We start from the raw sequence: 26,603 nt of genomic DNA, 5'->3' as shown, positions 1-26,603 counted from the left end.
TTTTTTTTTTTTTTTTTTTTTTTTTTTTTGGTTTTTTTGAGACAGGGTCTCACTCACTATGTACAGCCCAGGCTGGTCTTGAACTCACAACGATCCTCCTGCCTCAGCCTCCTGAGTGCTGAGATCACAGGCGTGCGTCACCATGCCTAGCCAGTGATTTCTACTATAGCATGGCACCAATACCTTAATTTATGCCAAGACCCCAGCATTTCTTGCACTACTGATTTTACCCTTCAGCATAAATACAGCAAGAGTAAAAAGGCAACTGATATATTAATATTAATATGAAAAGGTTTTGGTCCTATAGACTCTCTGAAAAAAGTTTGAGAAACTCCTTGAAGTCCCCTGGATTAAATAACCAGTGCACACATGTATAATGTACCACTACAAAATTACTAAAAAGAATCTGGTCATTTATTCAAAAACATTTGTCCATAATATACCGAGTACTATGTAAGGAAGGTCTTTATATTTGCTCACCATTCAAGAAAGACTCAAGTGAAAAGAACAAGCTTCAGAATATGTGAATAATTTAGCCTTTTAAAAAAATAACATGGAACCAGATGTGGTGGTGCATGCCTGAAACCCTAGCACTGGGGAGGCTGAGATTGCCACAAGTTTAAGGCTGGTGTGGGCTACACAGTGAACTTAAGGCCACCTTGTACTACATGGTGACCACCCCCCCCGAAGAAAATTTTAAAAAAATATTTATATATCAAGGGGAGAAAAAAAATATATGCCTCAAAAATGTCAACAGTCAAGACAATTTAATCCAACATGTAATCCTGAATGGGAAACCAGACAAAAAAGGGGAAAAATGCAGTTGAATAGTGTCAGTGAATGTAAAGATAGTACACTATCAATGTTTATCTCCTCGCATCAGTGTATGCAATATGGTTTTGTAGGAGAGTGCTCTTGCTAATGGACTGAGTATAGCTATTGAGAGAAAAGCAAAGAGTTAAAAAAAAGTTGTGGAATGCAACTCAGTGGAAGAGTGCTTACCTGGCACATGTGAAACCCTGGGTTTAATCCTCAGTAAGACCAAAAAAAAAAGTAATCATCTGTGAGTTAACAACCTGTGCAGGATAGTGGTAACGTTGGAGGGGACAGAGAGGGTCATAAGGGGTATGTGGGGAGCTGATAATATCTTATTTCTTGACTGGATACAGGATGGACAGATGTGTTCAGTGTGTAAAATTTATCACATATTGTACTTATGGCATACACTTAATGCATATTTTCCTTCAATGAGCATTTTAAATATTCTAAATTTTTGGCTTGAGTAAGTATGTGGAAAAGGATGATTTTCCCATAAGAAAGAAAAAAGAAGGTTGGGCTGGACATTGTGGTGCACCCCTATAATCCGAGCACTCAGGGTGAGGAATGAGAATCGCAGCAAGTTCAAAGTAGCAAGACCTTATCTCAAACAAACAAACAAACAAACAAACAAAAAGCAGGTTGGGAGGGGAGAGGATAGAATAAAAATTGCTTGGGATATGATCAAGTAAAGGGAAAAAGATAATAGATGATGGAGAAAGGGAAAGGAGGGATAACTGCAGAGAAACAACTTTAAAAAAGTAAGCAAGGAAAAAGTCCTAAGCACTAAGTATATTTTGTAAAAAGTAATAATTGGACATTTCATGTTTTATTTAGTTGCTTCTGATATACTTCTGTATATCATTTCCTATTTCTTCAAACTTTTAATATTCTTATGTTAATTCCTTAAATGACACATCAGTCATAAATGAATTTCTAGTAATTCAAATTTCAAATTCAGTACTTCATATCTCATGAAACTGTTTCAAGTACTTCTAAATTCTTTTAATTTGGTATTTCTAAGCTATTATATAACCCAAGACAGTATTTTACTCTATTGTGCTTGTTCTGAATCCTTGGTCTGTGATTCTCTATTTATAATGAATACATATCGGATTTTAGTTACTAATACCATGCTTTTTTTTGTACTATGGGTTAAACCCAGAGCCTCTCGCATGATTGGCAATTACTCCACTGCTGAACTATATCCTCAGCCCTTTTTATTTTTTCCAATTTTAGTACGTGTACTGCTGAAGTAAGCACAGTGTTTTGAGACAGGGACTTGATAAACTGCTAAGGTGCCCAGCCTGGCCTCCAACTCACAATCTTCCTGCTCCAATCTCCTGAGGGCTAGGATTACAGGTGTATGTTACCACATCCAATCCATTTGTTTCTCTTAACTACACTTATATAAGACAAAGATAACACTTTAGCTTTTAACAAACTAAACATTTGTTTAAATGGATGCCATGAAGACAAAATGAAAAGCAGTCATCTAAAATACTGTCCAACCTTAGCAGTTATTAACTATCCCATCCATTATTAATTGCTATGAACAAGGAAGGGACAAGGAAAAACAGTGAAAATAGAAGGAAAAATGGAAACAAAACTTTTGTACACAGGGAGGCGAGGAGGCTGGAAGGGAGGGGGGCAAGTGGGAAAAGAGGTGGGATATATCATGTACAGGTACAAATTCCCTATGGTGAATGTTATTATCACTATGCATGCCTAAAATGTACCAATAAATGTTTTGCTATTTAAAAAAATTGCTATGAACTTTAGAGTCAATAATACCAATTCTGGAAAAATGGTAGAAGTGATAAGTTGATATTAAGCAATACCATTTCTTATCATCTTGGTCATTTAGCCAATTTCTTGCTCCCATCAAGGAGATAAGGGAGGAGGTGAGGATGCAGAAACAGGTTAGTATATTTAGTAATGGTAACCTAAAAGTAACCTAAAGCAATCCCTGTCTGACTGCTTTTGCTTTCTAAACTGTTAAATTTGTGACAAGGTCATGTGCTAATGGACAAAGCTGGGAGTGAGTTGTAGGATGTTTGAGTGAGAGGACATAAAAGTGTGTTATTGGAGAAAGAGAAATCCTGTAAATGTTGAGTGCCCTTTTGAAATGTGAGGTCTTAAAAGTGAAGGGGAACCTACCCACAGGGTTGTGTTTAACTCAAGTGACATAACACTGCCTGAATACAGGCACAGGTTGAGCAAATGGTTTAACTAAGGTCAAGGCTGTGCAATTTAAGAAGAATAAACAGAAGGGTAAGAGTTGAAGGTGTTTACAAAACAATAAATCAAGAACTAATGGCCCTAAGCTACAGGGATGATGAGTAAAGACGAGGTTCATGAACTCAAAGTCCCAGTGGGACAGAAGCACAGCTGGCATGAAGTATAGAGAAAGCCAGCTCTAAGTTCCGAGTGGGAGTCTTATAGTGAAGATTGAGATGGAGACAGCACAATTTGGGACTAGATGGCTGAGGTACAGTGAAGAAAAAGTTCATGAGAAAATACAGTGTCAAGGAAATGAAAGGACCAAGGAAGTGGACAGAGCATACATATCGATGCTAAAATGTGCAAGAAAATGGTCCTGAGTACGAGTGGACAGGAAGGTTGTGAACCAGGGACTAAAGCCACCAGTGAATGACAGATAATGACCGAGAGATTAATAAATGTGAGAAACAAAGAGGGTATCATCAGATCTGATGGCATGAAAAGCAAAGGGAAGAAAATGGCTTGAAAGCTGCAATACAGAACAAGGACAGCTACCAACTACACTTAAGAGTACAAGAAACATGAAAAAAAAAAAAAGAGGTCTAATTGAGAGGGCAAAGAAACATGGTTAGGGAGCAGCTAGAGTTTGATTAAGAAAAAGGTGGGAAAGGGAACTTTTTGGAGATTGAGAATACAGCGTACATGTATCCCTTCTGAGTATGGTTTCATAGAGTACAGTGAAAGAGCTCTGGAATAAGAATCTCCTGTGAGGAGGTTCTAAAGTTTTTGCCTTAAATGCTTGCTACTGTTATTCTGAAAAACAGTAAGGCAACTTTGGTTTTATTTTTGAACACCAATTTTTAAATAACATACCACCAAAACAGTTCTAAGATAAAGTTTGCATACAGGAGCTTACCTCTATTTCTGTAATTTTTTCAGAAGGATTATCAATTAGGAAACGTGCTAAAGTCCCAGGAGTAGTTCTGTAAGTTAGAATGATTGAGTTTTTAGGGTCTTGACACCACTGAATAAAGAGATCTCTTGAGAATCCACATTCCAGATCAGGCTGGCTGGCAAGGACAACTTTGGGGCTGGGTACTCGAGCCAAATCTGACAGACCATGGCACAAAGAAAGATGGCGAAACTGAAAAGGGTTATTCCTTTTGTCTTCAAAACATCTCATCAGTTTATCACTCATCCATTCTACCTAATATAGGGGGAAAAGATGATAGTGATTAGGAAATATTGTAACTTCCATGTATTCTACAACACAAGAAATTCAAGTTCTATCTCAAGTCTTTTTTTTTTGGTACCGGGGATTGAACTTGGGTCCTTGTGCTTGCAAGGCAGGCCACCGAACCACTGAGCTAAATCCCCGGCACAAGTCTTTTTTTCCTACTAGTTGTTAGTTCTGATAAGCAGCAATCTTCTGATTCTCTTTCCCATTAAGTCATCCCACTCTAATTCTCATTCTAAAAATTAAACTTTTTCAGTGATTCGATTATAAGTCATCTTAAATATTTTTGAGAATTCAGTGTGCATGTTCTAAGTAACTATCTTACCCTAGAGATTGCTGTTTCAAAAGAAAGAGTTTATACAAAAGAAAGAATAATGAATTCTAACATTTATATCCTATCAGGTAGGTTCTGGTTTTATAGACTAGGATACCAAAAGTTAGAAGAAAAGCAACTTGCTCAATTTGTAAAATGGAGACAAAAATAGAAACTATCTCTTATATAATAAGTTAAATGAAATAATTATGAAAGCATACAGAATAGTAAATAGTTAATGTTAGCTGCTATTATCAACCTCTTGAGAAAAATAATATCCAAAATGCAATGAAGATACTAATTTCAAAAGCCCAACACAGACAAACTTCAATATTATAAATGATGACATGAACACAAACCTGGGACTTAGAAAACTCCACCACATTATAACTGACATTATTTAGGAGTGCCAGTGAGTAAACACCCAATCCTGCATCTTTAGTTCTCCAAATCTGATCAAGAAGCTGAGCAAGTTCCAAAACTCTGCCTGCAGTATCCACTGCTATTAATACATTTCCGTCACCTCGAAGGGTTTCCAGGACATTTGCTAAAAAACAAGAATATTAAATTCCTATAGAACAAAACAATACTGTGCTACAAAATTAAAGATAACGTTATCTTTCTGCTTTTACAATAAAGACTACAATTTATAAGTAAGTAATCACTAGGCCTGGTACAAAATGAAAATTTTTGTTTAGGATAGCACAATTTCTAGTTTTCTTAGACTTTCATTAGAGGTAAAAACTAATGCTATTAACTCCCAATTGTTTTCATTTAAATATTATAAATCAGTAGTTTCCAACTCTTTCACATCAATTTTATGGAGAAAATGGTATTTGAGCTAGACGTGGTGGAATATGCCCATAACCTCAGTACTTGGGAGGCTGAGGCAAGAGGATCTCTGTAAATTCAAGGCCAGCCTGGGCTACATAGTGAGACCTTGTCTCAAAAAAAAAAAATCACGGGGAAAACTGACCAGGCCTAATACAACCAGCATGGGGCTTCCACGCCACCCTGTATTCACCTGTTCACCCCAATAAAGTTTAGTATGATTAATCCTAATATTTACATGTGAATAAAAACACAAATATAAATGCATTATATATACATATATACACATTATATAGAGAAGACATATTTTCTATGTTCACCCACAGAATAAAATGTAGAACACATTTTCTTCCAACAAAAGCATCTTCATAGATTTCTTTGCTCTACATGAAAGTAAACTTGGAAATAGCTGATAAAAAGCAAACTAGCAGAAACAAACAAAAAACCATGAAACTAAAGTACTGCATGCTAGCAATTAGTTATACAAGTTATATTTTTAAAGTATAAAGTGGTTGCTAACATGTTTAGAAGTGGAATCCAACTTTTACTGCTGAAATCTCATATAGTTTATAAAACAGAACTGAAGTAAAGCAGCTTAAGTCACAACAGAAATCAACAGCAATGTTTTAGAGACATCTCTTTAAAACCAAGAGGAGGGCCAGGGATTTAGCTCAGTGGCACCATGCCTGCCTTTCAGAGGCCTCGATGTTTAACCCAAAAAAAAAAAAAAAAAAAAAAAAAAAAAAAAAACCAAGAAGACTAGAGCATAAAATACCCAACACCAAAACAAGCCAGTCTCTCTCTGTACCCACATTTATGTTTTTTTCAGTTTTCTTTTAGAGTGTGTTTTCTAATTGACACACATGAAGTCTTAATGTGCAGACATACCAGTGAGTGCCTGAGAGAGCCAGCTATGTGCTGAACGGCAGGGAGAAGCCAATCTTTACATCTTCTTATTCAAAATATTGACATAGTCACATATTTCTTCAAAATTACTGGAGGTAGCTAACCTCTTATGACCAAGTTCAACAGAATAAAAAGAATCTCACGCTACCCTGAACTTCCACGGCTCTTTAAGGACACAAGATGATACATACTCAGAAGCTGCTCGTCTCTCTGTTTTCTTCTAGGCTGCACATAAGTAGCATTAAATGAGTCTGTGATGAGCAGAGAGGGTCTGCTTAGCATCTCCAGGGAACATCCATTTAAGTGGCTGTTAGGGTTAAGAAGATTTCATATCACTTCAAATAAACAGGAATACATTCTCTTAATTAAAAAATGAGCAACTGCTTTTACAAGGCTGTTCCCCCTGCTAAATATAAAAATATATATGTTCATTGTGGAGGGGAGGGGAATGGGAAAAAAAGCAAGATGTATCAAGTACAGGTACAAATTCCCTATGATGAATATTATCGTTATGTATATCTAAAAATGTACCAATAAAAATTTTGAAAACCAAAAGAAGTCAGGTAAATTTTAAGAAATATGTATAAAGAGGAAAATAAAACCCTTCCAAAGGACCACCAGTCTGAGATAACTGATATATTTTGAGTATACCCTTCAAAGTATAAAAGTTTAAGCCAGGTGTAGTGGGATATGACTATAATCCCAGCACTTAGGAGGCTGAGGCAGGACGACTGCTATGAGTTTGAGGCCAGATGGGGGCTGCATAGTGAGTTCAAGGCCAATCTAAATTACATAGCAGCATCCTGTCTCAAAAAACTAAAACCAACCCAAAACAACAAAAAACAAAGTATAAAATTTTTTAATAATAATGTGTGTGTGTGTGTGTGTGTGTGTGTGTGTGTGTGTATATATATATATATACATATATATAATTTTTATAATAATGTGTGTGTATACACACACACACACACACACAAATACTCTTTTAAAATTTAAAACAGTGTATATTCCACTGGGTACGGTGGTACACACCTGTAATCTGAGCTACTCAGGAGGCTGTGGCAGGAGTTTAGCAACTTTGGGGATATAACTCAGTGTTAAAGAGTGCTTACCTAGACACAAGGCCCTAGTTCAATCTCCACTACCTCAAAAAGAAAAACTAGTGGATATCCCATGTATAGTCCTATATTCTCAATTCTGTGTCCTAGTTTTTTCCCATCACATTAAAAATTTTTTCTAAGCCAGTTTTCAGCAACTGTAAAATCTTTCTATTCAAACTTTTCCTTTCATTTATATTTGTCACTTTTTTGTCATTACAATCTTTCAAAGAATATTTTTTAAAAAGCTTTAATTGCATTTCTGAACATTTCTTTGGGACATATCCCAAGAACTGTGTTTACTAAACTATACAAGTGTTGCTAAATAGCTTTCCACAAACGTTTAACCTTTTCCAGAAAGGTTTAACCAGACAGACTTAGCAAATCACAAAATACTTCCAAAAGGCTACCACCATTTAAAAATAATTTTAATGTAACTAATAAACATTATTATTTACATTTCTTTTTTTGACTTTACCTTTTATCTACTTTGAAACTATGTATTTTTGATTAATTAATGATTGGTCTTATATAGATTGCATAAGTTTTTTAGCCAACTTGTAGATATTTTCCCTAGTTTATTGGTTTTGTAATTTAGCTTATTGTTTCAAACAGTTTCAGCCTGTTTGTAATCAAATCTATCAGACTTATCCTTCCATTATCTTTATGCTTACAAATTCTTCCAAATTAGAAATCACCAATATTGTTTTCTTTCCTAGTTAATTCTAATCCATCTCAAATTTATTTTGTTATATTGTAAAAGTACAAAAATTTTTCCCCAAATGGTTAAAATTCACTACTTTCTCAAATACTCATCTTTCCTCATTAATCTGTATTTCTAAATTCAATCTATTAGTCTTAAATATTTCTTAATGTAAAGCTCTTGAAGCTACTGCAATCTCCTACAAACAAGCTTTCAACTTAATGTATAGGTGTAACAAAAGCCTGTCTCAAGCCTGAACAACAAAAATTTATAGTAATTCTATGAATGCAAAATGAAATACGTAAAATTGTAACTACTATGTTCCCTTTTAAAGGGAATGTGATATTAAATATAGTTATATTAGATAGAAATTACTGATTTTACAAAGCCAAAAAAAAAAAGTTCTGTTAAGTAGTAGGTTGAGAGCATATAAAATAGTTTTATGTATAAAAATTTACTTGCTCTGTAACACCTCCAGGGAGACAGCTGTTTTATAGTGAAGAATCATATGTAAATTTTAAAAACTTCATTTATGTACTACACTAAACTTCTTCCCTTACAATGCCAGTAACAATAGAAAGAAACATTCACTATTTGATGCTGTTAAACTACTCTATATTTTGGTTAAAGCAAACAAAACCAGAATGCTTCTAATTTTCCCTTTACAGAATTAAAGTAACACTTTGCATTTCCTTTAGCTCTTGTCTTCATATACCTACATCTCCCTCTTGTGGTTGAAGTCAACTGCATAAACAATTTCTTCTTCTCCATCTTTGACGATTTTCCATATTGTCCCGCCTATCATATGGCCAGCTGGCAGAGGTGTGATAGACAAGCCATGTCCTTTACCTAGGCCAACAAGATAGTGATGACATTCAAGCTTCTTTCACAATCCTTTAAGGTTATATTTTGATGCTATGTTAAGAGGCAATATATGCAATGATATAAAATTTAGAAGTAAAAATGCAAACAGTAAAAAGCAAGTCTCATACTATCCTCAGCTACTAAACCCTTTCAGTGGAGGTAAATATTCTTACAACTTTTTTATGTATTCTTGAAGAGATAATTGTGTTCCTAGATGGCTAGAGATTGAACATTATAGCTAGTATAGTATTAAATAACTTTAAGTACTAATTAATAAATTTAGTGTTTGTGTGTGATGCTGGCCACTGAATCCAGTTTCACATATGCAAAACTGTATGCACTCTGCCACTGAGTCACACCAGCCCTAAGTTTTAACATTTATATTATATTAGCAAGTGCTGCCCATTTTGCTAACATCTAAACTGACAGAATAACATTCCAAATCTCGCTAGGGTAAAAAAATGTATTCCTACAGAAAAACTAAATATAAGCAAAACTTCTAAGACTACTGCTACTTCCTGGTTAAATCCTCGAGTCCATTAAAAAAAAATAGAGCCCATTATTGTACAATATTTTCAATGCTACAGTTCATTTCTTTTTTTGGTACTGGGGATTAAACTCAGAACCTCGCACTTGTGAGGCAGGTGTGGTGCCACTGAGCTAAATCCCTGGCACCGCCACAGTTTATTTTTAAGAAAATCTGTAATGTATTTCTGCTGTATATGACACATTTAATATATGATATCCTGACCTAATAAACTTTTAGTAATTTTCTATTCTGCTACCACATCACTTCATTTCCTTCAATTACTACATTTAAACATCTGAGCTACTTTGTCTCTCGATCTATAAAGTCCACACCCTTTACCTTCCTTCTATATAATATTACAATAAATCTTCTCAAGCTAAATAGGAAAAATGCTAACAGCCCAAGCATCAGAAATTTGTTAGAATTTAATCTACAATATTTTAAAAATTCAAATGGATGTTCAAAGTCAGGTTCAGAGTTCAGTTCACATCAAGGCAGAAAGGGCTAATTTTTTGTTCTCAGACCACAGTGCCTATAAGGTTTACTGTGCTTCTCCTGAGTACTTTTCAGAAAGTTAAATTCCACTTGTTCAGGCTGAGAACGTGGCTCAGTGGCACAGTGCCTGCTGAGTAGGTCCAAGACCCTGAGTTCAATCCTTAGCACAACAAAGTGAAACAAAACTCATTACTATAGAAACGTTTACTACAATTATTTACCACAGAAACACTTTTTACCTTTCAAATTCACAATCTGAGAGAATTTTAGCTGCTGTATTTTATCAAAGGCTGCATCCACATCATCTAACGTAAAGAGTGTAAAATCTTCTGTATTGTGTCGAGACTAAAAGAATGACACAAACGAAAGGTTAAAAATGATCACTGATAGAGTACACTATTTTTCCTTAATTGTTTATATTACCTGATAAAGGTCATACATGAACATCTGTCCCATCTTATAAACAGGAATGGTTGCATAGATAGCGCAGTTCAGACCCAACTTTCCCACAGCGTAAGGGAGGGCGCCAAGGTGGAGAGGGTCAGGGTGAGACAGCAGCACTGCATCAATCTGGTGAACGTGCCTAGGGAACACAAGCAAACCGGTGACATGCCCCATTCTTATTTTTAAGGGTAAAAGCACATCAGTCAAAATTACCCATTCTGGATTGAAGACTATACTGGGGTAGAAGAGCAAAACAAATAACTAAGATTATACACCCATGAATTTCAATTAGTACTACCCTATTCTACATAGACAACAAAATTATGGTATAAGTTGCATCTAAACATATGACGTTATGGTGTCTAGACACATTTACAAAGAAAAAAGTAGACACCACAAATAAATTGATGGCTGGCCACCTTATACAGTATTAAGTTCAAACACTAAGCTTGGAATATTAGAAATTGTTAAGCAGAAAATAATTAAATAGGCACATATTTACTATGGATTTTTTACCAAAATCACAATCATTGTAATAAAACATCAATTAATCAGTGAAGTGTATGTTACCATGGACAATAGAGATTTTTTTCTTTTTTAGCTTCAAATTCTAAATATTTGAAAAGATTTAAGTCTTCTTTCCTTCATTAATTAGTACAATGCCACACATATATATAACTGGATCTTTTCTTTGGAGACAGGGTCCCATTGTGTAATTCAGCCTGGCCTCAAACTCGTAGTGATCCTCCCACCTCAGCCTCCCAAGTGTTGGGAGTACAGACATGCGCAACCATAACCTGGCTCAAAACTCAAATCTTTTCTGATAGATTAGAACCCTTTTGTACCTCATGGTTATTCTAAGAACTAAGTCCCAATATCAAGCACCAAAAAATACAAAGTAAGCTAATTTAATATAACCACAGAACTGTCACACAGGTGTTTGTTTCCTCTTAATCTTTACAAACTCGTGCTCTTTCCCAAAACTAGAGAGCAAAATTTACAGTGATCCATTAGCCATGTGACAATTTAAGATTTTGCTGAATTCAAATAAACAAAGCCAATAAGTCAACCGAAACTTTATAAGCTAAAATGGCCACAATTCAGTTTTGGGCATAAATAAAATTCTTACTATAGACTTAGTGCAAAGATAGCAATACTAGATAACATCAAAATTATTATAAAAGTATATGAAAGGCAAGTTTATTTTTTTTGAAAAGTTAATTTAATAAAGTCTAGAAATGTGAAATGCAACTTACTTCCTCAGGGAATCTATAATATCCATAGAAAAGTGCTCATCCCAGCCACAGTCCAGTAAGAATCTAAACTCATCAACCTGGAGAAGATAGCAAAGAGCAGACTCTTCTTGGACCCCGGACAGGGTAGTTAATTTAATAATAGAGGTCATCTTTTTGGTCCAGTAACAGGAATGTAAAAGGTTCTTTCAAAAGAAAAACATAATTAGGCGGAAAGCACAATCTTATGCATACAACAGACAAATTAACTAAAATTATTTCACATTTTTAAGTGCACAGAAATTCCACAAATGTGAAAAGCAAACATATTACAGACTCACTGCCATCAGTGTCAAATTTAAAAGTACAAACAGAGCCCTATACTCTCTTATTTACAGCTCTTCAGGATCTCCCCAGAGTGCACTAATGCAAAACAGTGGACTTTGGAGTCAGAGAGATACAGATTTGAATCTATTCCTGTGTGCTTTGGAGCAAGCAAGTCAATTAACCTTTCCTCACATAAGTATACCATTACATAAAACATCACTATTGATATATTTGTAAAAGGATGTTAAAGAATTTTAAATGTCATGTAAGTTTACTAAAATTAGAGACTACTCCATCCAAGTTCAATACACATATGTTTTCTCAGTGAATGAACTCATTCTTCATGACGAACCTGTTCCTCCTTTATCTTGCTCCATGATGGTATTTATTACACTGCATTACAATGATGGGTTTACAAGTCCTTCTCTCTTTTTAGAACTTAAATAGACCACATTCAGAATCTGATAAAAGTTATGGGTTTTCTTTTCTCCCTCACCATTGAATAAAATCATAAAAATTCATGTACTTTTCAAGGAGTTAAATGTTAAGAACCTTGCACAAGGATACAAGCTACTGAAAAACAAAGTGGTATCTTACGTTTGCAATCCCTGAAACAAAACCCTGACACAGCAGGTCCCCAACATTATTTGATGGAATGTATGCTGGGATACCTGCTACATATATGTACTTCCAAAAGATATAACATCAACACATCTATTGGGGTTTAGGATCTAAGACTGTGTGCCTGTAAGCAGCCGTGACAAAACTGTTGATTAACAAAGTTCTACAACATTTTCAATTTTAGCTCTTTAAAATAAAATTGGGCTGGGTGTGGTGGTGCACGCCTATAATCCCAGCACTCAGGAGGCTGAGACAGGAGGATCTCTGTAAATCCGAGGCCAGCCTGTGCTGCACAGTGAGTTCAAGGCCAGCCTGACCTACATACAGAGACCCTGTCTCAAAAAAAAAAAAAAAAAAAAAAAAAGGAAAAGCAAAGATAAAACTCGGCCTTTTCTGGCTAAGTATTTGAGTAGGACAGAAGATCACTGAATTACCTGATGATCTCTCACTTATACCCAAGCTCCTCTACTGACTACCCAACCTTTCCTAAATGCTGACCCAAGGCTAAGCATCTACTACTCTTGTTTACCTGAGTAACAGCCCCAAATGAGAGCTCCTCGCTTATCCATTATTACTGATGTGTATTTCTCACAGTTGGACCCAACCCCTGCCTTTCCACCTTCCAAATCTTTTCAGTCTGCACTCTAGAAGTAGGCTTCTTCTCACCTGTAATTCACCTGCCTGTCTCCATAGACATCTGGCAGTTCCCCAACAATGGTGTTCCTCCTGCACTCTTCTCAAGAGCTTTGAAAATTATTTTTAAATCTCTTATACTCCATGGACCTCAAAAGTTCCTCAGTGCAATTACTGAGCCACACCTTCTCTTTTGCCCTTTAAATATTCCAGTTCTAATAAAGCTTATGCCACCGAGCTAGTTAAATAGCCTTCTTAATTTCCTCCTCATGCTGCCATCTAGGAATCTGATCTGATCCATGAAGAACTTTAGCTCCTGAGTTGATCTTTTTCCCAGTAGCTGCAGTACTAAGCTCTCAATGCCTTAGCTTTCTTAACTGCAATAGTATTTGTCTCACGTCAGCCACCACCACCAATTACACCCTACCTGACCACTACCAGGGCCTATGCTGCTTTCAAAATTTCTCAAGCCTTGCAATCTCTTACCCCATCTTACCTGCTCAACTATTCCCACTGCAAAAACCCTTTGGTCTCACTGCTATCTTATCCACTGACCACTTTCTCACTATCCATGACCTCTTGTCTCTGCTCAGGCCCTCAAGCTTCTGAGTATGAACCATTATTTTGCAAACACTCTCAAGTATTTACCTCTCTAGTCCTTCTTTGTATCTGCATGGTGAAAATCCCAGCCCTAATTGACTCTAGTCATTTACTTTGTCTACTCCAGCAGCTGTCAGACAAGGGGAAAAACCCACACACAACTGTGCTGTTTACTTTTTCAATTCACACCCCAAATTCCCAAATAGCCTTTACTCCTGTCACTCCTACCTTTCTTTGCAGACTGACTTTTCATCTCAGAGTACTATTCACACCACTTCTTCTCTGTTCAACCATTACCCCTATCTTTAGCTGATAATCTCACTGCATTTTTCAAAATAAACCAGACAGTAACACCTCATTCTTCAGACAGCACATAATTAATCTATCTGCATGTATACTGTCAGGTCTCTCATTATGTGTACTAAATAGCCCTATCCCTTTCCAAAGCCAATGCCAATGCCTCTATGAGTTTACCTTCGAGGACAGCTGACTTCTTTGGTCATTCCCTTTTCCCTACATCACTGATGCATGACTTTCATAAGCCTATAAAGACACTCTAGAAATTCCCAACTTGTAAGAACCTCTTAACCCTAAAACTACTGAATTATTTTTAATGTTTCCCTTTCGAAGTAAAATTTCTGACACATTTGCTTACAAACGTGTCTCCCCATCCTCATCTCCTTCCTATTCATGCCATCACACTGAACAGCCAGTGAAGTATATACTGGCTGAGGTTGTACACAGAGATTTACCAATGAACCTTACATCCTACTTGATTTCTCTAAGTTTCTTCTATCTCCAGTCACCAAGGTCTCTCACTATTTGTACATTTTCTCTGTCTCCCATTTGCTCTGTAGCACCCTTTGACCATCGTGAAGTCCTTTTCTACTCCTCTTCACTCTGTAACATCATTCTTTTTTTGGTGGTGGTGGCTCTGAAGATTGAACACAGGGTCTTCTCACTGAGCTACATCCCAGAGCTTTTCACTTCTTTTTAAATTTTAAGACAGGGTATCACTAAGTTGCCAGGCAGGACTGGAACTTGTGATCCTCCTACCTCAGCCTCCCAAAGTGCAGAGAGTACAGGTGTGCCCACCAAGCCTAGCTTCACAGTATCAATCTATTTCCTCAAAAATACTTAGAGGTCTCTGCAATTGCTTTTTATTTACTTGCTTTGTCTGACTTCTTTTGCTCACCTGACTCCTACACTAGAATGTGGACTTCATGATCTTATGCGTCAGTGATATTCCAATGCCTCCACAGTGCCTACCTAACACATGTGGTGGTCAATACATGTGAAGTCACATGAATGAATGAGGCACAACTAGTACTAAATGGACTTAATAAGCTAACCACAGTAGCACATGCCTGTAATCCTAGCATTGGTGAGGCAGAGGTAGTAGGATTCCAAATTTGAGACCAGCCTGAGCTATTTTCCATGCCAGCCTGGACTATAGAACAAGACCCTGTGTCAAAAAAAAAAAGCTTAATGCTCTTGGGCCGGGGATTTAGCTCAGTGGTTCCAGCGCCTGCTTCACAAGAACAGGATCTGAGTTTGATCACCCATACCAACAAAAAACCAACCAACCAACCAACCAACCAAACAAACAAAAACCACCACAAAAAACAAACAAAAAAGCTTAATGCTCTTAACACAGCATTAATAGTTATCTACTCGAACTTCCCCTCCCTTGGGAGAGCTCTCTTGAATACAGGATTAGGCCTGATCCATCTGGCACATTAGCATAAAGCTTGTACAGAGTAGCTAGTTAATAAATAGTTGTTGCTAAATTAAAATCTGAAATACAGTGACTTACACTATTCCTGATTGAGGTATGAGAACTACAAAGATATCAATCTTTATTTTATGAAAACTGTTTATAAATACAATTTTGAGAAGAACTAGAAAATTCTCCATGTCCAAAAGCTTCCTGAGGCTGGGGATTTAGCTCAGTGGTTCTGCCACCTACCCTGCAAGCACAGGGACACGAGTGTACCCCCGAAAAAAAAAAAAAAAAAAAAAAAAAAAAAAAAAGGCTTCCTGTATCACAATTACAATAATGGCCTAAGAAAAATTTTTCTTCTTCTTTTGCTCAGCTCTTCTTTAACTTCCACTTTTCTTCCCATTTAGATTATGAAGTTAAAACACAAAATATCTTGCAGATACATCTCAATAAATTCACGTTAAAACCTTTTAAACTGGGCATACTGGTGTACTCCTGTAATCTCAGCACTTTGGGAAGCTAAGGCAAGAGGACTGTAAATTCAAGTTCAGCCCAGACAAGTTGGCAATTTAATGAGACTTCATTTTAAAATAAAAAGGTGGGGGGGAAATGTAGCTCAGCACAAAAGCCCTAGGTTCAACCCTCAATACCACCAAAAATCCCCACACCAAAATAAATTAATTTTAAAAAACCAACTAAATGTTTATCAGACATTCCTTACTTACTGATATCTCAGTTGTATATATGATGAAACATCACAAGTTCAGAGGAAGAGTTCTTTACAAATCTAAAAGAAAAAGACTTATGAATGCAGTGTAATGATTTCCTTCATTTATAATTAATGTGTATGTTTTATTCAGAATACCATGAATAACAGCAGATAATATAATATATAGTCCATATAAAAAAGAACTTGGCTTAGTGGTTCTGCCACCTGCCTCGCAAGCTTAAGCGCCTGAGTTCTATTCCTGGTACCGCCCCCCCAAAAAGAAACATACTTTTATGAAGCTTGGGCTCACACAAAACAAGGATAATGTAATAAAATACATAAAATAAATGATAAAGAACCAAGTTGATTATGATCAGGAGTTTGAATATGCAGTTTAAGAAATAAGATTTTTTCAAAATTCTCAGTAATAGAAACTCACAGAAAAAGTAGGGACTAAAATTATTAAGGCTTTGTAGGACCTGGGTAGGGAAAATACTCAAAATTGAGATAAGCAAAACATGGGATGCGGGCCCTACTGAATAGAGAGGCCACAGAAGGAATGGCCTTAGAATCCTAAGCCCTAGTTCAACAAAGAGAGAAAGATTTCAAGATTCATTAGCAAGTAGAAAGATGGTAATTCTTTTAGGAAAACGAAATAGTAACAGAAAGCAGGGAGATTTTTTTTTTAAAAGGGAGCATTTTAGCAGACTGCCTTCTGTCAACTTTGCTGGTTTCATTTTGGAATTAAGTTCCATTGGCCTCAAATATTCTTTATAATTCTACAATATCAATTCAAAGCTTTTTTTTTGGTACCGGGATTGAACTTGGGTCCTTGAGCTTGCAAGGCAGGCGGTGGAACCACTGAGCTAAATCCCCAGCACTACAATATCAATTCAGTAGTCATAATTTAAGTGACCAAGGATTGAAATTCTGTTTGATTGCTCCCTTTACCTTTTCTTTGACAATTCTTAAAAATTTCAGGTTATTTTTCCCTCAGAAAACCCTGTGCATGTGTCATTCCTTTTAGTCCTACTACCAGTACCTTACATTATATAAGGCCTTGTTCCCTTACATTTGGATGTCTTCATTTCTCTGCCTCCAGTTTTTCCTTCCTTCATCTCAATCTAAACATTCCTATCAAATTAATCTTCAAAAACAACCCTATACACATTACTTTTTGCTCAGAAAGCTTTGTAGGTCTCTTACTGCCTGAGGACAGAACAAAGACCAAAACAGCTCAATGACTTCAATGGCAATGGAGGGTGCCATGATGTCACTGGTCATCACCCTCTCTCAGAACTCAGCTCAAATTCCACCTCCTTACTAATTCTTCCAGCATTAATCTAGACCAGTGATGGTCAATCTTTTAGAGCTTTCAATGATACAAACAGCCCACTGAGGCCATGTTTGCCATCACTGGTCTAGACCAGACTAGTTTTGTCAACAGAAATATAATGCATGCCACATATAATTTTTAAATTTTCATAGCCACATTGAAAAGTAGGTAACATTTTAATATTTTATTTAATCTAAAGTGTGTAATCAATGTGTAATCCTCAAAAAACAGATATTTTACTTTGTTTTTTGTACTAAGTCTTCAAAATCCAGTGTGTTAACTTAGTATTCACATACATCTCCATTCAAACCACATTTCAAGTGCTCAATAGCCCAAATGGCTGGTGGTTGCTGTAACCGCACAGGTCTAAACCCCAAAAGCACCACTTTAGACTGGAGCATTGTGCTTGCCAAAAATAAAGCAAGTTGGCAACATCATCATTTTGTCTTTATGTCCATGACTCATATTGCATTTGTTGTTGTTTGCTTGCTTGAACCAAGGGGGTGCTGAATTACATCCCCAAGCCTTTTACTTTGAGATAGGGTCTCTACGCAGCCCAGGCTAGTCTTGATCTTGTGATCCTTCTGCTCAGCCTTCCCAAGGCCATAGCTGAGACTGCAGGCATAAGGCACCACACTCAGCCCCTAAAGTGGGTTTTAATGTTATCATCAACCAGAAAGTCATCCAGAGAGAAAACTAGTCATTCCCTTACCAACAAACTGGTGGCTACTAGTTGAATTCTATTTTGTATTTAGTCTTAACATTCTTCACTGGCCTACCTCAATGGAGGGGTTCATTGCCTTACCTGAATTTTTGCAAATTTCCTCTAGTTTTCCTGTTCCAAATTGATGCTATTAACACAGATATTAATAAGAACATCTTGAGAGACAAATGTTCTCATACTCCCATCTTTTCACAAAGTATCCACTGGCTTCCTATTAACTACCTTATAAAAACCTCAACTCCTTGGTTGGAAATCAAGATCATTCACAAACTGATCTCAGCCTACCTCTTGCACAGTGCCCAAAGCAACAGAAATATGTGCTGAAAGAGTGAACCCTCACTGTATCTTAAATCTTTGCAGGAGACAGATTCTGACCAATACATACTACTTCACAAGTAGTATGTATTGGTTACTTACTCTCTCAATAATGAGCATGCATGTTGATTACAAAGGGAAGTGTGCTAAATACAAAAGAAAAGGAGAGACTGGATTAGACCTAGAGCTCATAGATGGTCAAATCTCTTCCGGGTCGCTCTGGAAGAGCAGCACTTCGTAAAAGGATCAAAGGGGAGTAAAATTAAAGATTCGAAATGGGCGGGCGGCTCAGGTTCGCCGGTCAGACTGGCAGAAGTTAGGGCTAGTCTGACCTTCTGTTTTCTTAAGAGAATGTAAAATCGAACAAAGTCGAAAAGAATGAAGCTGTGGGAAACTGCAGTGGTAGTGGAAGCGCTCCAGAGCGAGGAAGACAACTCTATTACGGCGCGGGACTAGCAACTGAAGGGTCCTTGGAGTCCGTGAGCTAATCGGACGCCTACTCTGTGCCCAGTGCTTAGCAGTCTCGCGGTGGCTGAGCCCTAGACGGCCGAGAGCACCCCAGCCACTAGGCCAAGGACTATAGCCGGCGTCGGATGCGCCCCGCAAGCCCGAGGCTGAAAGGGCGAAGGGAAATCACGGAAAGGAGTGAACGGGAGCGAGCGCGGGAGTGAACCGTACGGACTGTCACAAACAACCCGGGAATATTCCACCCATGAAGTCACTTCTCTTTCACTCGCGAGGAACTTCCAGGACGGTGGCAACCGGAACCGCAGGAGCACTTCTCCGGGGAGACTGGGTCGGAGTCCGGCTCTCCCTGGGGCCGAGGACGCCCCCTCCCCCAGCCAAAGGCTCACCCCCTTCTCTCGTCCTCACTTGCCTCGTGAGGTTTCCCCCAACGCCGTCTACTGCCCTTCCCAACCCCCAGTTGAATCCAGGCTCAAGGAGGAGAAACGCTGATATCGTTCAGCAGCAGTGACCACAGGTATGAAAAAGCCCCTCAGTGGTGGCCGCCATTTTGAACCTGCAGGGTAGCGGCAGAGGCGGGGACGACCCGGACGATACCAACACGGGGAGGGTGCGGACAAGGCCGTAGAAAGACGATTGCGTTCACACCAATAAGACTTTTCACCTTGGACCGCAGTTGCCTTCAGAAATTATCGATAATTTTTGAAGTTTTTAAATGTAAAGAGTAAAAAATTTGAAGAAAGAAAGAAAAGGTATAAATTTCCGCCTCCATGCCCCCCCCAGGCGGGCGCTGCATTTGGCAGATCCCGAGGTCGCTGCATCCGCCAGTGAGGGTGGCTAAACTGGGAGCTGCCCTTGATCGTTGGGTTGTTGGTGGTACCCAGGCCGCAGGTGGGTCAGGGGACCTTGGGCCGCCGCGGCGGCTCTGATCGCGGTCGTGCCAGCGGGAAGGATTCTGGGAAAGCCTTCGGCGGTGCTGTGTGTGTGTGTGTGTGTGTGTGTGTGTGTGTGGTATTAAGGTCTAAGAATCCCAAGAGAAGGTGAGGGGGAAAGAAATAGGTTTGTCTTGGAGTGGACGACCGAGTTGGGTTTTCTGTCTGGAGGCTTTTGGGAAGGGTACTCCGAGGTCGTCATAATTGAAAAACGGCTTTACAGGTGAGCCGATGGCCGTCCTCAACCTACCAGCCTAGATCCCATGCCCAGCCAGAAGCAGGGGGGTGGGGGGGCTGTTTTACCAGAGCGTCCACATTTGTCCAAGTCTCAGCGATCTGTCTTCTGCTTGACCTGACACTAAAATATCAGATCCTCTATGAGTCGACCATTCCAAGAAGCATGCACTTGCCAGTTTGCTTTCTAAAAAAGTAATAAACTTGTGCTTGGTTTCCAGGGTGTATATAGCATTGAGACTGCAGGAGTAGATTCCTCCATGCATCCAGTACAGTTTTTCATAGGTTAATTGACACTTTTTTTTTTTTTTAAGCGATACTGGGACCGAACTCTGGCACTTGCTAGGCAAGTGCTGTACTACCGAGGTACACCTCAGCTCCTCTTTGGTTTGTCGTGTGTGGGTGTCGCGCTGCTAAGTTGCTGGCCTCAAACTTGGAATCTTCTGACCTAGCCCTCGCTCCAGAGTAGCCAGAATTACAGGTGCGGGCAGCCAAGTGCATACTTTTAAAGCAATACATATAAAGTGCTGCTGTGGAGAGCACTCAAACTAATTATCTGTACGTTTCCAACATGAATTCAGAGTGACTTACAAAAATATGTTCCAGATACATTTTTCTTTTTAGAAGTTAAAGGAAAGATAATTGGGTTAAAGAAAAAGTAATATTAGGCAAAAATTAAAGAAAATGAGGTTAACATAAATGCTTACCTCTATACTGGAGAAACAGTAAAGTGCAAGAAAAGAGCTTGAGTTAAGGAAGAAACTACCAGGGTACTGTATTAATCTTAACTCCACCACTTAACTACCACTGTTGTCACTGGTATATGTCCTAAGCCCTTGTGATCTCACTATGTAGCCCAGGCTGGCTTTGAATTCGCAGCAGCCCTCCTGCCTCAGCCTCCTGAGTGCTGGGATTACAGGCGTGTGCCACCATACCTGACCACTTAGTGCTATTGTGAGAATTAGACATGAATAGGTGATTATGAAAATTAAAAACTGCAGTGTTGCTAAGATTCAGGTCCTGCTAGAGGAGGACCCCAAAATTTGGATCATTTTAGTATTAAAAGATATATGACCAGGGGCTGGGGGTACAGTTCAGTGATATAATCTGTGCTTTTAGGAGGCACTGGGCTCAGTCACCAGCACACCTCCTTCCCTCTGTCTAAATAATAGAATTTAGAAAAAGATGACTGAGTAATGACTGCTAAAGTCCAAAAGATAAAACCCAATTCATGTTTCAGGAATACCATAGCTGCTCCTAGTTCTGAAGTTTTCTTACAGGTCCTCCTATAAAGACACTTGAAAATATGTACAGCACAGTCATGGCATACAGGGATGCCATTCCCTAAAGCAGCTGCCCCTTTTTAGCTCCTGCTAACAATCTACTCATCACAAACCTGGGCCTGCCTCATTGGATCATGCCGTAGTCTTGCTGTGGCCTATCAGATAAAGGTGTCTTAGGATCCCTGGCCATGACCAAGGGCCCATCCACACTATCCCTCCTGCCCACCCTACCCCTTCTATTTGCCTTTTTTTTTTTCCCTGCAGTACTAAGATTGATCTCGGCCTTCATTCATACTGAGCTATGTCCCCAGCCCTTTAAAAAAAATTATTTTGGACAGGTTCTGAGTCACTAAGTTGCCCAGACTGGGCTTGAATTTACCATCTCCCACCTTAGTCTCCCAGTCTAGTTCACTGTTTATGAAAATAAATCTTGTCCTTCCTGGAAAACATACAGGATAAATGATGTACAGTGGGCCACTTCCATAGTCCACTGGATATAGATTTTATCATTATAATATGAAATGCCTCTGGGACTAAGATTTGTCATTTACTTCAGAGATGTTCCTTCACGGTGACTGAGTTCAGTTCTGGATTGTGAGTGTACAGAATCCTTTCGTGTTTCAGACCAGGGTTTAATTCTGGAGTCTGTATAGAGTACATGCTGCAAGAACTGCAGGGGTTCATCTCATCTCTTCTGAGTAGAGCCAGACCAACCCAGTCCTTAGCTTCTGGCTCTGTTGAAAGAATGCCAGTAATGGTCACATCTTACAGATGGCCATGGACTCTTATTTTAAGAGTTTGGAGCTAGAAATCAGCAAAAACTTATTTGCTAGTTAGATACAAAATGATATATATAAAAGCTGTGCTGCTTAGGGTGGTATTGACACCTGTCAGGAGCTAATAAAGACAGGAAGCAGACTAGATAACTCTAACTGCTGAGTTTTTGAATTTGAACACATGCCACAGGAAAAGATACATTGTTTAATATTTTGCAGTTTGGTCATCTTAAAATTACAGTATCTTCTTAAAGCCCTCATTATTAGCTCCATATTTTACTGGCTCAAATTTATACAGCAAGTGAGCAGCAACTTTGGTGGGCACTTGGACAGAACCACAAAAATACTTTCAGATCTCAATATTATGTTCTTTAACTGGAGGCGCAGTGCTAAGAGAACCATCATCTTCGAGGAAATGAAGGAAGGTTGATTGCCCTTAGGATTTCACCCGCAAGAAACATTTGCATCAAAATCAGCTGGGGAATTCTTTCAACTGTTGATTTGTCCGGTGGGGCCTCACCTGGGAAGTAAGGCCAAGAGCCCTTATTTTGAGAGGGCTCCCTGTGTCATGGTGATGTTATCAAGGTTCAGAACTCTAGCTGCAGACAGCAGACTAAAATTTAAAACTTTTGAATTGTACATTGAAATGTCTCATCATGTACTCAGATCATAGTTTTCTAGATCAGTGGCATAGACTAGAACCTGCTATATGTAGTATTACATGTTATTTATGAAACAGTGTGTAGAACTTGTGCAACTTGTAGCATCACAGACAGTGACTGGATAATAGGTATTTAATGAAAGCTTGAGACATAGAATTGTGTAAGTATGTGGACTAGGTCAGAAGGAAATGTGTGAATTTAGTCTACATTCCTATATTCCCAGCTTAGATTAGTGCTAAGCACTTTAGTTGGCAATAAGGTACTGCTTCTACTAGGATGTTGTCATATGTCTTCTCAGCCATGGTGTGTGATGTATTCACATGTACATGAATGTCTGTGTTTTTTCACTTTTATTACTGTATGTCTGCAGTACATAATGATTACATTCACGGTAGGGATTGGTACATGTACATAACACATTTCAATTCCCTTCTTTCTCCCTTCTCCATCCCCCCTTTTATTTGCCCACCATCAGATTCATTTAAGAACTTATAAAGTGAATTATCACATATGTAGATTGAAAACCAGACTAATAGGCCAAAGAACATATAAAACACGGGAGACGAAAAAAAAAATGAGACAATTGTACTAGTCAAAGTTATACCTTGAGATACATTGTCCACACTTAATTACATACCATACCTTTTTTTCTTGTCTTTTTTTTTCTTTCAAGTGTGTTTTCATTTCATCTCTATGTACAAACTGATGGTGGTTTAAATATGCTTTTATTGAATTGGTGTGCGTTTGTTCTTTTTCACATCATGACTACCAGTTCTCTTTTGACTTGAAAACTTAGAAATGTTAAAGCTCTTATGTACCAAAAATATAAATTCATGGAGGGGCTCTTAAAAGAGGCACTGTGAAATGATAAGAGGCAGATAGTTGGAGTGTACCTGAATTTTAATTCCAGGCCTCCATTAAATAGCCATTTGAGTTAAGCTGTTTCCTTATTTGTAAAAAAAGTTTAATAATAGTTATTTCATGCTATATGTTGAAATATATGATAGCCTTAGTAGTCATCTGTAAAAGTAAGCTCCCTTTATCTTTCATGGGGTCATTTAACTGAGTTTCAAGTCTATTGTGACATTGACTGTTTTACACATGTAAATGTTCTAAATCAATATTAGGACCATGAAATAATCTTTTTATACGTAGTTTTTTGTTTTGTTTTTTTTTAATAGGGTCTTGCTTTGTAGTTCAGGCTATCCTTGAACTGACTTGGACCCTAGGCCAGCCCGATTTAGCCTCCCAACTGCCAGGATTACAGGCTTGCACCACCAAACCCAGCCCAATTTTATTTTAAGGAGCCAAAATCGGAAATGTTGTAGAGTTGAACTTTGTTAACAATTTTATCACACCTGCTTACAGGCACACAGTTCTAGATCCTAAACCCCAACAGATGTGTTGATGTTATTTATATCTTTTGGAAATACAGACATATAGCAGCTATCCCAGCATATGTTGCATCAAAGAATGTTGAGGACCTGGTGTGTCAGGTTTTGTTGCAAGTAGAATTCTTTTAAACTCTGTCCCTCAGACCTATATCAAGTCTCTGGTGAAGTAAAAAATAAAACTTAATAAATAGGTTTTATTGCAGTGTAGTTTTCTTTTTTCTTTTTTGTATTTTTAAAATTTTCTTTGAAGTATAATTTTAAATTATCCATTGTCACCTAATGTTCATCAAGCAGATTTTAATTACTGTATTGTATTCCTTTTTTAAATGCTATTGTACATTCTTATGCCAAGCTGATTTTGAGGCAAGTTTTGATTTTAAGATGTTTCACATCCACAGCCCTCTTTCCATTTCAGATGCAATTTAGAAGATATTTTGTAGGCAATTATATGTATATTTCTGATTTATAAATAAATCTTTGTGTTTTGTTTTTAGCAATCATGGTGAACTTAGTTCAGATTGTGCATGACCACTGGGTACATGTACTTGTCCCCATGGGATTTATCTTTGGATGGTACCTGGACAGAAGGAATGATGAAAAGCTAACTGCCTTCCGCAACAAGAGTATGCTATTTAAAAGGTTAGTTCACACATCGTTTCTTTAAAACCAGCTATTGCCCAACTTGAATATTCTTCTTAATACTGTATACACCAAAGATAAACGGGGTAATTTTTCTCCCTGATACTACTGATACTATTTTTTAGGCTTGTTTGCTATTCACTCCTTTGATAAAATTATATGATTACCTTTGGATGCAAATAGTCTTTGCTATTGTTGCAGAACTTTGAAAGTCTCTCATTTTTTGAAATTCAGAGTACATTTTAGTGTGGGAACAAAGTTTTTTTTGGTACTGGGAATCGAACTCAGGACCTTGTCCTTGAGAGGCAGGTGGTGGCACCATGAGCTAAATCCCTGGCTCTGGAAATAAAGTTTTAAACCATTTAATCAAATCTTATCCTGTATAAGCTTTCATACATATTATCATATAATATCTTACTTCATCCATGATGCAACTTAAATAAATATAGGAAAAGTGATCTAGAGCTGTGTTTTCAGCAGCAGTATCTCAGAGCTTTGAACATGGTGCTTCAGTGATTGCAACTGGCAGCTGCCTGTTTCCATTGTATCTTTCGAGATGCTTCCTCTGGCAACAGAGGGATATGGTTAGCACAGAGAGTATGTGCCAATGGGTGTACTTCTGTCTGGATTGGAAGAAGTTCAAGGTACAAGAGGGCTGTAATCCCAGCACTGGGGAGGCTGAGGCAGGAGGATTGCCACAAATTCAAGGCCAGCTTGGGCTACATAGTTGAAGACCAAGCTGAACTATATAGCAAGATCCTGTCTCAAAAAATCAGAAACAAAGACAAAAAGGAAAAAAGAGGAGCAAGTAGCTTCCACAGGACTTACAGAGGTAGTTTACCAGTCAAGGATTTAAAAAGGACACAGTGAGGTAAAAAAGGATATAGAAAACATGAATAAACTCATTGAAAGAATAATAGCTGTTATATGTACTAAGAAATTATAGGGCTTTAATCTGGAAGACTGAAGCTATGGTAAGAGTTTAAGGTCAAGAGACTATGATGAATCTAATATAAAAATTATAATGGATCATATTAATAAACTATAAAATATTCTTTTGACCACCTCATAGAAGTTTTATTTACAGTTTTTCCTTTCCTTCTTTCTTTCTTTCTGCATAGGGAATTGAGGCCCAATGAAGAAGTTACCTGGAAGTAGACTGTGGCTAAATTACAGAATATTCATATTTTAAAAGCTATGGGAGAAATAAAAATGTTTGTTATTTAATTATAAGAATTTGAAATGTGATTCTTTTCATACTGTTTTTGTTATTTGTCTTTTTTTTGGTACCTGGGATTGTACTTGAGTCCTTGCGCTTGCAAGGCAGGCCACCGAACCGCTGAGCTAAATCCCCGGCCCCTGTTATTTGTTTTTGATGGTGAGGGAACAAGGTCTCTCTCTATGTGGTCTAGGATAGCCTTCAACTTGCTGTGTATGTATATGTCCTTGGCTGTCCTTGAACTCAGGATCCTCTTACCTCAGCCTCCTGAGTACTGGGATTACAGGTATGTGCATCCCTTCTGGCATCTTTTATATTTCT

General features: G+C 37.9%; 2 protein-coding genes across 6 annotated transcripts in view; one reads left to right on the top strand and one right to left on the bottom strand.

Moving 5' to 3' along the window:
* Positions 1–16,381, bottom strand: part of Cpsf2 (cleavage and polyadenylation specific factor 2) — a 26,540-nt gene extending 10,159 nt beyond the window's left edge. For 2 of the 3 annotated variants that reach the window (XM_019206363.2, XM_019206364.2), the window contains exons 1-8: positions 16,320–16,381; positions 11,715–11,896; positions 10,438–10,597; positions 10,254–10,359; positions 8,846–8,975; positions 6,518–6,633; positions 4,949–5,136; positions 3,956–4,246 (exon numbers count right to left, since the gene is read on the bottom strand). In XM_019206363.2, the coding sequence (XP_019061908.1) occupies positions 3,956–4,246; positions 4,949–5,136; positions 6,518–6,633; positions 8,846–8,975; positions 10,254–10,359; positions 10,438–10,597; positions 11,715–11,863 (1,140 nt within the window). In that variant the 5' untranslated portion in view covers positions 11,864–11,896; positions 16,320–16,381. The remainder of the gene's footprint in view (positions 1–3,955; positions 4,247–4,948; positions 5,137–6,517; positions 6,634–8,845; positions 8,976–10,253; positions 10,360–10,437; positions 10,598–11,714; positions 11,897–16,319) is intronic. The other variant, XM_019206365.2, reaches the window with a different exon arrangement.
* A 2,560-nt stretch (positions 16,382–18,941) lies between these two features.
* Ndufb1 (NADH:ubiquinone oxidoreductase subunit B1) lies at positions 18,942–26,288 on the top strand. 3 transcript variants are annotated; one of them, XM_033766796.1, is made up of 3 exons: positions 18,942–19,660; positions 24,919–25,063; positions 26,185–26,288. In XM_033766796.1, exons 2-3 carry the CDS (start codon positions 24,924–24,926, stop codon positions 26,219–26,221), a joined length of 177 nt encoding a protein of 58 aa, XP_033622687.1. In that variant the 5' UTR covers positions 18,942–19,660; positions 24,919–24,923; the 3' UTR covers positions 26,222–26,288. The 3 variants fall into 3 exon arrangements, with proteins under 3 accessions (XP_033622687.1, XP_010614633.2, XP_033622688.1); XM_010616331.3 differs by lacking the exon at positions 18,942–19,660 and adding an exon at positions 19,932–20,034; XM_033766797.1 differs by lacking the exon at positions 18,942–19,660 and adding an exon at positions 20,624–20,790.
* Positions 26,289–26,603: the final 315 nt, after the last annotated feature.

Source organism: Fukomys damarensis, unplaced genomic scaffold (assembly GCF_012274545.1).
Source record: "Fukomys damarensis isolate Sample0158 unplaced genomic scaffold, DMR_v1.0_HiC HiC_scaffold_21, whole genome shotgun sequence".
NCBI lineage: Eukaryota > Metazoa > Chordata > Mammalia > Rodentia > Bathyergidae > Fukomys > Fukomys damarensis.
This window is presented reverse-complemented; position numbering and strand designations above follow the sequence as displayed.

What these genes read in the sequence shown, in the direction of transcription:
- Ndufb1 (XM_033766796.1), top strand. Translation starts at nt 24,924, where the DNA reads ATGGTGAACTTAGTTCAGATTGTGCATGACCACTGGGTACATGTACTT. An exon ending in AAGAGTATGCTATTTAAAAG is followed by an intron (nt 25,064 to 26,184) that starts GTTAGTTCACAC and finishes CTTTCTGCATAG; the next exon opens with GGAATTGAGGCCCAATGAAG.